Source organism: Enhydra lutris, unplaced genomic scaffold (assembly GCF_002288905.1).
Source record: "Enhydra lutris kenyoni isolate GAN:26980312 unplaced genomic scaffold, ASM228890v2 scaffoldscaffold12, whole genome shotgun sequence".
Classification (NCBI taxonomy): Eukaryota; Metazoa; Chordata; class Mammalia; order Carnivora; family Mustelidae; genus Enhydra; species Enhydra lutris.
Window position 1 is genome coordinate 62,944,960 of NW_019154096.1, and position 12,813 is coordinate 62,957,772.

The following is a 12,813-nucleotide window of genomic DNA, read 5'->3' on the forward strand; positions in this document are numbered from 1 at the left end:
TACGCATACTTTGGTAGGAAAATTTAGGAAATGCTATTCTTGACATAGTCTTCAGAGAAGAAACCAAGGTCACACAGAGAGGAGGCAGCAGAGGCAGGAACAGAGCCCACATCTTCCAACCAGAGCTTGCCAACGCTGTAACACTGCTTCCTTCCAACAGATACTCACCTTTAAGGAAAATGGTTGTGCAAAATCCACTCTGACACATCCATAGTTTTTTCGTAACATTCTGATAACTCCTCTAGCTACACTCCAAAGGCTCTCATTCTTCTTAGGTTTTCCCTAAATTCCAATTTTGAAAGAATAGCATGGTAAGAAATACAGCTAACGGGTATTCTGTTATCCAAAAAAATGCATTTATTTATTTATTTATTTATTTATTTGAGAAAGAGAGAGAGAGAGCATGTGTGGGGAAGACACATGGAGGGAGGGAGACAGAATCTCCAGCGGACTCCCCAGCCAGTGCAGAGTCTGACGCAGGGCTCAATTTCACCACACTGAGATCATGACCCGAGCCGAAACCAAGACCCAGATGCTTAACTGACTGAGCCACCCAGGCACCTGCCATTTATTTTTTTAATGGAAGCTGGAGGTTTGTGTAAAGAAAAACACTAAATAAAGAACAACACTAAATAAAGAAGAAAAATATTCATTGACTGAGACCTGTCATAAAATGTTTAGCGTGCAAAAATGCTAAAAGATGTCATCTTCTTATTGGAAGAGGCAGTTTGGTCAATGAAAACCAGAACACTTTACATTAATTCACTTAGTACACAGTTTATGCCATTCACAAAAAATCACTGCAAACTATGATACTGGCACAAAAACAGACACACAGATCAATGGAACAGAAAGTCCAGAAATAAACCCACAATTATTTGGTCAATTACTCTTCAACAAAGGGGGCAAGAATGTGCGATGGGAAAAAGACTCTCTTCAACAAATGGTGAAGGTAAAACTGGACAGCTATATGCAAAAGAGTGAAACTGTACCACTTTCTTACACCATACACAAAAATAAACTCAAAATGGATTAAAGACCTAAACATGAGACCTGAAACCATAAAAAGTCCTTTACGGGAGCACAGGCAGTAATTTCTCTGACACCGCACAGCAACATTTTTCTAGATATGTCTCAAGACAAGGGAAATAAAAGCAAAAATAAACTATTAAGACTACATGAAAATAAAAAGTTTCTGCATAGCAAAGGAAACATTCAACCAAGCTAAAAGACAACCTACTGCATGGGAGAAGATATCTGCAAACTACATACACAACAAAAAGAATAAAGTGTTAGTATGTAAAGCATAAAGAACTTAAACAACTCAACCCCAAAAAACCAAATAATCCAATTAAAAATGGGCAGGGGTCCCTGGGTGCTACAGTCAGTTAGGCATCCGATTCTTGGTTTCGGATCAGGTCACGATCTTGGGGTCATAAGATCAAGCCCCACATCAGTGTCCATGTTCAGTGCAGAGTCGGCTTGAGATTCTCCCTCTTCTTCTTTCCCTCCCCAAACCCCTCCATGCACCTTCTCACTCTCAAATAAATTAATAAATAAATCTTTTTTTAAAAATGGGCAGAAGACATGAACAGAGAGTTCTCCATAAAAGACATACAGATGCCCACAGACATGTCATCAGGGAAATGCAAATCAAAACTACAACGAGATACCACACCTGTCGGAACGTCTAGCATCAAAAACACAAGAAACAAGTCTTTCAAAGATGGGGAGGAAAAGGACCCCTCTTGCACCACTAGTGGGAATGCAAACTAGTGCAGCCAATGTGGAACACAGCACGGAGGTTCCTCAAAAAATTAAACACAACTACCCTACAATCCCATAATGACACTACTGGATATTTACCCCAAAAATGCAAAATCACTAGTTCAAAGGGTTACATGCACCCCATGTTTACCGCAGCATTATTTACACCAGCCAAAGTATGGAAGCAGCCCACGTAGCTACCGACAGATGAATGGATATAGAAGATGTGCAGGAAAACGCCACATCAGCACTAGCAATCAGATGGACACAAGAGACAGAAGCTACTCACCACACCCACTCTGCCATGCTTCCTACAGTGCTTTAAATTGTCTTAAAACTGCCTCGTTGATTCCAAAAGCAAATTCTAAAAGCAAAACAACTTGAAAATGGAGAAGATGTTTGGGAAGGGAGTGCTCTTACCAGCTGTTCGCCATTGTAGTGACCTTCAATAATACGATCATAGGAGATTCCAACAGGTATTATCAAGATGTCTGGGATGGTATTAGTAGACAGAGTATCTACCACGACTGACAAAAGTCCTGCCCGAGCACAGGAGGTTTTTCCACTCCTAGAGCGCGTGCCTTCCAGAAAAATCTCCAAGAACTGCTGCTGTCGAAGTAGTTCAACTATATGCTGGAGTATAAGGAGAATGTAAACCATGAATTCGAGACTGCCCAACTTAGCATAAGCTGGAATGCAAGACCTCCCTCCTTAGAATAAGCCCAGCAAAGTTAAATCTTAAACAAAAACCTGTTAACTTCACCACTGACAAAATATTTTACTCAACGTGAATAATAACAAGCCAGCTCCTCCAATACTATGTTTCGGTGATAAAGGAAATAATCATCAACTTCCTACCCAAACAATAATTACATAGACAATAAGGTTTATTTCTTTTTTAAATCTCAGTCAAGTCTGTTTTTCTTTCTACTATGGTAACTACTATAACAGCTTTAAGGATGACAAAAGACCGTACATACCCCATGGAGCAAAGCTCTGTAGAGAATGTCCTTCCGGCCATCTGGTGTTTCATCCAGCCTCCGTCGTATGAAAAACCCCCCAAGCTTATGGATCAAGGTACTATAAATTGAAGAATGCATCATTTATTTATAAAGAAAAATGTAAGAATACTCAAATTCCAAGTTACTTCAAAACAGAAGCCATAGGAATATAAACCACATGTGTTGTTTGAGTTGCTGACAGTGAAAATGTCACTATTTCTCCATTCTCCATGTTACTGACATGTTTCCATCATGTGCATCACTCATCAGCCTTTAGAACATCACCTCATGCACTGAAGCTCTACTAATGTCTGTTCCAAACTGAAAGAAGTCTGTACAATATATCACCCTGCAAAGGTGGGGTTACAGATTTTAAGAGGATGATGAAAAACTGCTAAATTTTAAAACGGTCCAGGATCTCAGGACACTGATTGTAAGACATCCTGAAATCTGCCTTTCGCGTTTACTACAAAACGAATATGATGCTACAAAAGGTCCTTTGGGGAAGTTTTCTCAAGAAAGTACCATTAGACAGTGTCTCTGAGACAAGGATAATTTTATCAAACCAAAACCAAGCATAACCATTTCCCCAAAACATGAAACAAAAATGTGCTTCAATGTGCATGTACACAGGGATAAGATGATTTTTTTCAATCCCATGGTTCTTTCTATGACAGTGACAGGTTTTGATATTGAGATGAAACTTTATAATACTTAAGGCAACCTTTCCAAACTCAGAGCCTCCTCTTATGCTTTTCACATAGAGTGGTATTAATATCATATCGCTATATAATTTCAGTATCTTCTATCACTCTCTGAGAGCAGAACCACAGAAAAGTTCATAATGAATGAGCTGAACCTTCCACAGAAACTGAAAAGTGGTTGAAAAGACAGCTGCCAACAAACAGGCCAGGTCATCAACTGTCGCATCTGAAGGACGGATGAGCTAAGCACCGACTGGCACAGAGCTCATGAAAAGGGAAGGGTTATGAGAACTTATCGATTTTTAACATCCATTTCGAAGTGATCCCTCCAGAAGCACTTGTAAGCTGAGAACCTGGAGGGAATGAGTACAGGAGTCATTCTGATGACAGGAAAGGCAACCTATTATATTATGGGGCAGGACCTCCCTAAAGCCCGAAAGGAATGGTCCTCTTGGCTCTAAGTCTATGCCTGCTACCAACTGTCTGGTGACTTTCTAATGCAACTTCCCAGTTTCCCCAGGATTGGGAAGAGGCCCCCACAAGAGTAAACACAGTTATTCTCGTCCCTAGAGAAGCATGTCTGCCCCATAGGGGTGTATTGCATTGCATTATAGCTGTTTGTCTATAGTCCCCAGATTACGAACTAGTTGAAGGCAAAGACTACGTAACCTTTTCACTCTTGCCTGAAGCACAGCAGGGTAAGTATCAGCTGACGACACGAACCAATGCCTTCCCTTCAGCCATCCCCGTGAGTCCAGGTATCCGCAGAGCTCTGAGCCAGTGGGTTAGGAAGGAGCTCCTTGGACTGTGAGGCTGAGGCTCATACTTCACGGCACACACAAGTCATCATGGCCACTTTGCGAGACCTTACGTGCACACCCTCCAGCCACTCGCCCTCCAGTTACTGTAAATCCATCCTCCTCGTACTCCCTATTGCTCAGAGCTGACGTCACGGCTGCTCTGTGCTTTGGAATTTGAACCTTCGATGTCTCCAACCACCTCAATCTACGCCTCACCCACTCCCCGCTGGAGATCAGCCCCTCTATCTACCCAGATCCCTTCCTCCCGCATCTCCCCGTCTCTGGACTAGCATTTCATCTTATAAACTCAACTTACTAAACACTTTCCCACTCTACGCTTTCCTCACCAGGAGCATCTCTACAGATTTTAATCTAAGCCTTCATTATCTTTTGCCTTAGCTGCTATAATAGAGTCAGAATATCTCTAACACCCTCCAATGCAGAATGACTTTTCAAAATGCAAAGCAGACCATTTTTCAACGATGGGATACACTCTAAACTCTTGGCTTAAAAACTGTTCTGAACCAGCTCTCACACTGTATGCAATGACCACTTCTAGCCTCTGACCCTTCCCACTGCATCCCGCATTCTAACCCTACGGAATCATCTGCCATTTCCTGACAGTACCATGCATTTGAATCTCTCGGCCTCTCTACCTACTATTTCCTCTGAAAGGAATGCACTGCATTCTCCTGAAAACCTCTGAAATACACTTTTTTGTCATGTTATAGTGGTGACATGTTTCTAGCGCTACTCAATTATTAGGTCAGAGTTAACAATATGGTTGTTCTTACTTACTCTTTGCCGCCACAGTGACCCATACCCGACCCTCACCTTCCCTACTGCCACGCCTGACACAGTAATTTGCTATCTTGTCTTTCTAACTGCCTTTTAGCCATTTGGTAAATATTGCCCATGAAGTTGAGGTATTCACAGTTCACCAAGTAACCCTCATAAAATACAAAAATAACGGAGATAGTTTTAATGCTTTTGGTACCTTTTAGATTTTTCACAATGAACATTACTTTTACAATGAAAACAAAAAAAAGCTAATGTCATCTTTACTATGTTTCAAAATGTATAAAGAAAACACCAAAAATTCAAAATATAATCTTTTCCATACCTTAAATTTCCAAATAAACTGGTCTTACCTGAAGATGGGAATGTTAAGATTGTTGCCTGAAGCAATGTATGGTGCTTTGATGTTATGGCAGAAGAGAATGAAAGTCAGCAGGAGATAGTCAATATGTGATCTGTGAACTGGTAGAAATATAAGTGGCAAATTCATCTGGTAAAAGAAAAAATGCCAAATTTAAAATTCAAATGTGAACTTCAATCACACGTTGCAACTTCCTTTTTGGTTAGAATCTCTCAAACACTGGCTGATCAATGACTCATTCTTTAAAAACATTTTCCAGTAATATGAACTTCTTCCAATTTAATACTTCCTTCGCTGAAAACAACCACCACCACAATAAAGAAAAAAAAAAGAGCTGGGGAACCAAGAATTGAAGCAGCCTTTATGTATCTTCTGAGGGACAGCCCTGATCACATCAAAAGGGCAGAGGGTTTAAAGTCAAGCTTGGCCTGGCTTGAAATCCTGGGCAGTCACTCACTAGCCATGACTGGGAAAGCTTAACCTATCTGTGCTTTTACTTCTTCATTTGTAAATACCAACTGCTCTAGTTAATTTCAGAGTTATTGCAGTAACTTACAAAAGGAATCCAGCACACTACTGGTGGGTCCTCTTTACTCACCCTTCCCCAAATGCCCAGCTACTGTGCTCCTGTCATATGGGGGAAATCTTCCAAATAGGATGGATGCACACAGGACACAAGAGAACACTTCCATACAAAAGAACTCTAAATTCACTCCAGAAACGTGGGAACAACAGAATGACAGATCACACAAATTCTTGCCTCAGTTGCAGCTTTAACCATCTCCAGTTGGCCTTTGTGAATCTGAATATTCCAAAAGAAGCTGTTGAACAGCTTGAGTAACACCCATCCCGTCAATCTAAAAAGTTAAAAAAAAAATGAAAAAGAAAAATTAAATGTACATACATACATTTAGAGAGAGCTGACTTTTGTCTACTTAAGTTTCTGAACCTTCAACTTAAAAGCGCTTTTAAGTAACTTAGTGTGTGTGTATGTCTGTGTACCTGAACTACTGGATTAAAGAACTGACTTTCACCTGCATCCTCATAGATACATGTATTTATTACAGATCAAAATCTTACATTTCTATTTACCTATTCATTACAAACTAAAATCTTACATTTCACTCAAACAGCACCCTTTACACTTCAGAAGTAAATCATCAACCATCTCAACCGAGTATTTAGGCGAGCAGAAAGCAGTATAAAACCACTCCGTTTAAGATATGGATATGTGGGGGCGCCTGGGTGGCTCAGTGGGTTAAGCCTCTGCCTTCAGCTCAGGTCATGATCCCAGGGTCCTGGGATCGAGCCCCGCATCGGGCTCTCTGCTCAGCAGGAAGCCTGCTTCCTCCTCTCTCTCTCTGCCTGCCTCTCTGCCTACTTGTGATCTGTCAAGTAAATAAATGAAATCTTTAAAAAAAAAAAAAAAAAAAGATATGGATATGTGAAGCCTAGCTCACAAGTCTAGAGAGATGTCAGCAATCATACAATGGCTGCTATCAGTTAAGAAAGATTAAGGCACCTTAAAGCCTACCATAGGGCTACTTCCCACAGAAGCTGAACAAGAATATAAAAAGGAATTTGGGGCACCTGGGTGCCTCAGTCAGTTAAGTGTCTGCCTTCAGCTTCAGCTCAGTGTCTGCCTTCAGCTCAGGGTTCTGGGATCGAGTCCTGCATGGGATCCAGTCCCGCATGGGATCAAGTCCCACACTGGGCTCCCTGCTCAGCGGGGAGTCTGCTTCTCCCTCTACCCTTCCCCCCTTCTCATGATCTCTCTCTCCCTCTCTCATCAATAAAATCTTCTAAAAATTTTTAAAAATAAATAAAATAAAAAGGAATTTTCACATCAGAATATGTCCAAACTTCCTTTGGACCAAAACCATTGTGCTAGGGAAGTCCAATGGTTCAGTCCCTGTTTGCTCAGAACAGGATGGGATCACTTAAAGCTTTTTGCTTTGCCTTTGAGTACCTGATCATCGTTGGTGAGACAGAGGCAACCATCTCTTGAAGGATCCTTTTGGCTTTCTTTCTCACTTTACTGATGGCTTTTGACTGCTGCTGGGCAGAACCATCAGGGTTTAGTTCAGCAGCCACTTCTGCAATTGCCTCTTGTACTCTGAACGGAAAACAGAAAGACAATGTAACTGGCTCTATGCTACATTCTGCATTCAGTATTTTCTAAATCATAGCTATAAACCACAAAATGAAATATGTTTTCTTAATATGTGATTAACATGAAAATAAGCTCAAGTTAGATATGTTTTGTTTGGTGGCCTGATAAATACTAAGGATACTATATTCCTAAATCAGTGAATCCCTGAGGAATGTGGAAGGCAGCTTTAAGGAAAAAAAAAAAAAAAATTTAACTCAAATTCACTGGGTAATGGCTACATGAATTTGAATGTTCCAGATATTCTGCAGGAGATACAAAGTTACACTCTAGCAGAGGGGAGAGAATGAAAAGTTACCCCTTTAGGTATATAACTCAGAGGTATCTAACCAAAATCCACTGCCAAAGTAAGGTGTGATTTTTCTTTTAAAGACCTAATGTATTACTCATTTATGGTGACTTTATTAATAGAATGATATGTAAAACTCTTTAGAAAGGATCAAAGAGAGGCATAAATATTTACATGTGTTTTTCCATATAAACCCTGTAATTTCAGAAAGGCACATCTCAAGATAAAACAACACAGAGCAATAAGCAGTGAAGTAAGAGGTAAGATTTAATCTAGTTTTGTAAATTTTCCATGTGACTTAGGGAAGAACACATGAGGTTAAACCTCCTTAAATCATTTAATGTCCTAGTTGCTAGTCAAAACATCTGGATGGAATGAAACATAGTTGGAGGTTTTTATCTAGAAAACAGAATATACGATAACCCAAAGGGTTTCAAATAATTACGTTTTCTCCCTCTGTTGCTACTGATTTTAGACCAGCACACAGCAAAACCCTACATAGCTCCCTAAGTCATTAATACAAAAGACTATTCTACTGGACACTGATGCACCCTAGGCTTATTCTTTTAATACCTTTATTTCAACCTGGACAGGAATTTTTTACAAGTAATTGAAAAGATTATTAAATCTCCATTATCAACTATTTATTCATTCATTCAATAAATATTTATTGAGCACCTACTATATGCCACCACTGTTTGGGCCTCAACAGCCACACTACAGGGCCTCCATTTCTAAGCAGTCTTTCAAACCACTCCGGCCTCTGGCTCCCCAAATCCAGGTAGACATCTACCACGGCAACACTAATGAGGCGGATCAGAGACTGATCTTCATGCCAACTCCCACAGCCCAGCGCCTAAACTTGAGAATGATTTATTTCCCCACTCCACGTGAGTTCAAGTCGGATAACTCTCCCACTTGTAAGCAAGCTAATCTGCGAGCAAGGACAGAATCTTATTCTCTTAAAATTTCTAGTAAGGATTTCCTAGCACAAGAATTTGTGCCTAGGTGCTCAATAACTATTTGACAGAAATATCAAATGTGTTTCTCTTTTGGCTGTAATGACAGGAAACACAATGTCCCAAACATTCATATTACAGAAAACTTAACAGAGAACTGGAAATATGTGCATCTCTGAATTCCAACTCACCTTCACATATGACTAATCCATTCAAACGCTAATGCAAAAAACAAGATTGCTTTTCCCAAAACCATCTGTTCTCCTACCTTTCCTTTGAAGTTTAACATTTAACATTTGGAAATGGGAATCCTCTTGAAACAGAGTCCCAGAGAAACTAAAGGTTAATAAAGGAAGGCAATTCCTACCCTACCCCCTCTCCTGCCCCCCTCATCCCTGCTTCTTCCCTTTTAACAGTATCCCCACCCTTACCTAGTGCTGTTCAGTACATTTTCAGCCACATTGGTGGCAAACATGCCTTTATGGACATCTCGTTCTTGAACAAAAAGCACGTAGGAAAGACGTCTTGCAAGCCATCCTCGGTGCCTGCAACGTGAAAAAGATTTAGCACAGAAGTAGTCTAGGAAGACCTAAAACAAATTGATTGACTTGTTCAGCAGTTTCCCCGCTGTAAAAGCAAAGCCTTGTTTCATCTATTCCTGAAATTTGGTGTTCTCCTGTAGCAAATTCTCCTTAGTAGTTCAGGATGATCTATGCAGACAATTGCATTCCTTGTATCTTTCATGTACTCTCAACTAAAATTTAAACTTGGAATCTGTGTACTAAAATGTTTGAAAGGTGTTACTCTGCCAAATAATTAACCAAACATAAAAGCAAAAGAAAAATGTCTTATTAATACTTTTTTTAAAAGCAAGTAAGTTGAATGCTATATACATAAGCTATATAACTTAGAGCTATGAATTATAAAGAGAGCATTCAGAAGTCTTTCCTAATGAAGGGCCAATTTTTTTATAAGGTAATTTTTTTTTTTAATCTAAGGTCATCACTGACTCTCATATTGAATTGACAAAGCTGATTAGTTGAGAGGAGTCAAGGATAACTAAAGCATGGTCTAAACGTTTGTACACTGGGCTTATGAAGCCAGAAGTTCTTACATTCTTCCCCCCAACATTTGACATATCTAATGGATAGGACCTATTCCATTGGTTTTGATAACTATGTTATTTATATGGGGGCTTGGGGACAGAGACCTCAGAATAACAATGTCACAAACCTTCATATGCAATGATTTGAAAACATATATAATGATTACGTAATGCCTCATTATCATTTCACCCATAAAGACATTCAAATGGACAGATTTCAAATATAAATTCATGAATTTTGAAAAGCCTTCAGTTAAGGAAAAGTAATTGGGGGAAGAACTATTGATGAATCACTAGTTCCTTCATCTCTTTTCCTGACATTCTCTTTTTCTACCTCCTTTCCCTTGACTCAATTCTCTGCAAACTTGACCCACTATGTTAATTGTTTAATTCTAAATACTTCCTTGAGTGAACACTTTCACAATAGTTACTGGAATGTGTGAAGTCCCAGCTCTCCATGAAATCCATGTGCAATGGATTGAAAGCTGTGTACGTGTGCGGCAAAGTATCTAGGCTTTGCTTCACGTGACACACAGATAAGCGAAGTAGCCAGCTCAGCTACACAGGGCAGCTCGGCACTCGGACTGGTTTCAGATCACCTAGACCGTACAGTGCAGGCTTTGTTTTCCTAGCTGCCTTCATCTACGGACAAGAAATGGACCCTGTGGCTTCATACATAAAATGGCTACTTACACAAACAAGAAGACACTCTATGAGATCCCTTTTCTTAGGTTCTTAAGTCAAAAAATGGGGAAAAAAAATCAGGGGACTAGAATTTCTCTTCTCTCCTTTAAATTTAAGACAGAGAGAGAAGGGTAGCATGGGAATAGGAAAACATGAGTCCTTTGACTTTGGTTCTATTTAAAAAAAAACCTGTTATACGCAGGTATTGTCAGGCTCATTTACGATCTCATCACCAAAATATGATCAGTAATAGCAGAAAGCCTTCAAATTTAAGTATTTGACTTCTTGGATCAATTTTCACAAAATTTCAAGCATGTCTCATCACCTGAACCTACCGCTGACCTTTTCCAGGCATTCACTCTTAGAATTAATTATAAGAACAGGCAGTATTTTTGGCTGTCATTCTCTCCTGCCTCACAGACATACATACAACCTCCCCTCCCCCATCCATTATCCCTTAGCCTAGATTCACATAAAACAAAGCCTCTTTTCTCTCACTGGGATGCCTAACAGCCCATTCCCAAGTGCCTGATGTCTGGAAGAATTCTAAAGAAAGCCTTAAGCTAGTAATAAAATGAAAAAAAAATTTACTCACTACAGGAACACATCTTCTAAAACTCCATAGATTAGGCTGATTTCAATTTTTAAGCATAAAATAATAATAATAGATCATAAGACATTTGAACTTACCCTTTCCTCAGATAAATCTTTATCACGTTTTGGCACACTTCAGATATAAAATCAATATGCAAATAAAAAGAGAAAGCTATAAGTGATATCTACACTCTCATGAAATAGTTACTATATAATTACATAGTAGTAATAGTAACTGATCTCTCAGGGGGCTGTGCTACTTCTGATTTTTAGATAACACCTCTTGTGTCAGAAACTCAATTCTATTAATTCACAAAAAGATGAAGAAATTCCTCTTAGAGTATAGCCATTGATTATTGTAGTTATTCTTTTGTGATGTATTAGAAATAAAAGAAATTTCTTTTTACCTTGTGTGAGTTTCATTGATATAAATAACATTCCGCAAACCCAAAGATGGGATACTGGAGTTGAAAAATTTATCCTACATGAAACAAAATAAATGTAGACATGAGTATATGACCGGATGGCTGGTGAAGAGCTCACATTACTGGATAACTTTTATTAAGTAAAAAGTTAAGGACTGCTTCAAAAAAAAATCTAAGAGATGAAGATAAACTATGTTTTATTGAAAAGTATTTTTTAGTCTTCAAAGAAGGTCAAAAATTCAGAAATAAGGCTTACCACCTTGCAAAGGAAATTTTGCCTCCCTTTCCTGCCTCACTCCCTACCTCTAACCCAAAAGAGTTGAAGCTACAGAGAGCTTATTAAATCATTGATGGGAATATTGGAGTTTTCAGTGCTCTCCAAATGCAAAAATAGCATGCTAAGTACCATGTAGTTATCATTAGGTTATTAAATATAGCAATAATCCTGACACAATAATTATCATCCCCATTTTACAGACAGGAAAATTGAGGCTGAGGGCAGTTTTAATATTCAAATTTACATCTTGGTCGAAAAAGTACAGTCTTTATTTCTCTAAAATGACTGTTTACTTAATTGGAAAATGTATGGCTAAAGGTCACTCTCTTTACAGGAAACCTTAAAGGATAACTCAGAGATAGCTCTTCTGGAAAGAGAAAGTCTGTAGTTTTATCAGTGTGGACAAAAAGGTGAACATTCCACAAATAAATCCTGGGAAAGCATAATGTACCTTCAATAGAAGATGTAGAAATATTTACGTGGAATCTCTTTAAAGATGAGGAAACAGGATATCAGAGAAGGGGAAAGGGTAGCAAATATCAAAAAATTACTATGAAAGTACTGTTTAAAATTATTATAAATAAACATGTCATGAAAGAACTTTAAGATCAAGTTCAACCCCATCAGGTACTGTATTTAAACAAAAAATCATTTATTATACAACTCCTTTGTGCCCACCCTAAAACACCCCTGCCACCACTACCACCACCAGATAATTTCCTATACTCTCTCCTGATTTAAGAACACATTAGAGTCAGGACGCCTGAGAGGATCAGTTTGTTGAGCTTCATACTCTTGGTTTTGGCTCAGGTCATGATTGCGGTGTCCTGGGATGAACCCTCGTTGGGCCCTGTGCTCAGCACAGAATCTGCCTGGGAT

At 39.1% G+C, this 12,813-nt stretch overlaps 1 protein-coding gene across 2 annotated transcripts in view; it reads right to left on the bottom strand.

Moving 5' to 3' along the window:
* Window positions 1-12,813, bottom strand: part of LOC111145178 (glycerol-3-phosphate acyltransferase, mitochondrial) — a 56,402-nt gene that overhangs the window by 13,927 nt on the left and 29,662 nt on the right. For both annotated transcript variants that reach the window (XM_022499890.1, XM_022499889.1), the window contains exons 4-11: window positions 11,640-11,713; window positions 9,281-9,394; window positions 7,401-7,547; window positions 6,192-6,288; window positions 5,424-5,560; window positions 2,748-2,847; window positions 2,188-2,400; window positions 169-282 (exon numbers count right to left, since the gene is read on the bottom strand). In XM_022499890.1, coding sequence (XP_022355598.1) covers window positions 169-282; window positions 2,188-2,400; window positions 2,748-2,847; window positions 5,424-5,560; window positions 6,192-6,288; window positions 7,401-7,547; window positions 9,281-9,394; window positions 11,640-11,713 — 996 coding nt within the window. The remainder of the gene's footprint in view (window positions 1-168; window positions 283-2,187; window positions 2,401-2,747; window positions 2,848-5,423; window positions 5,561-6,191; window positions 6,289-7,400; window positions 7,548-9,280; window positions 9,395-11,639; window positions 11,714-12,813) is intronic.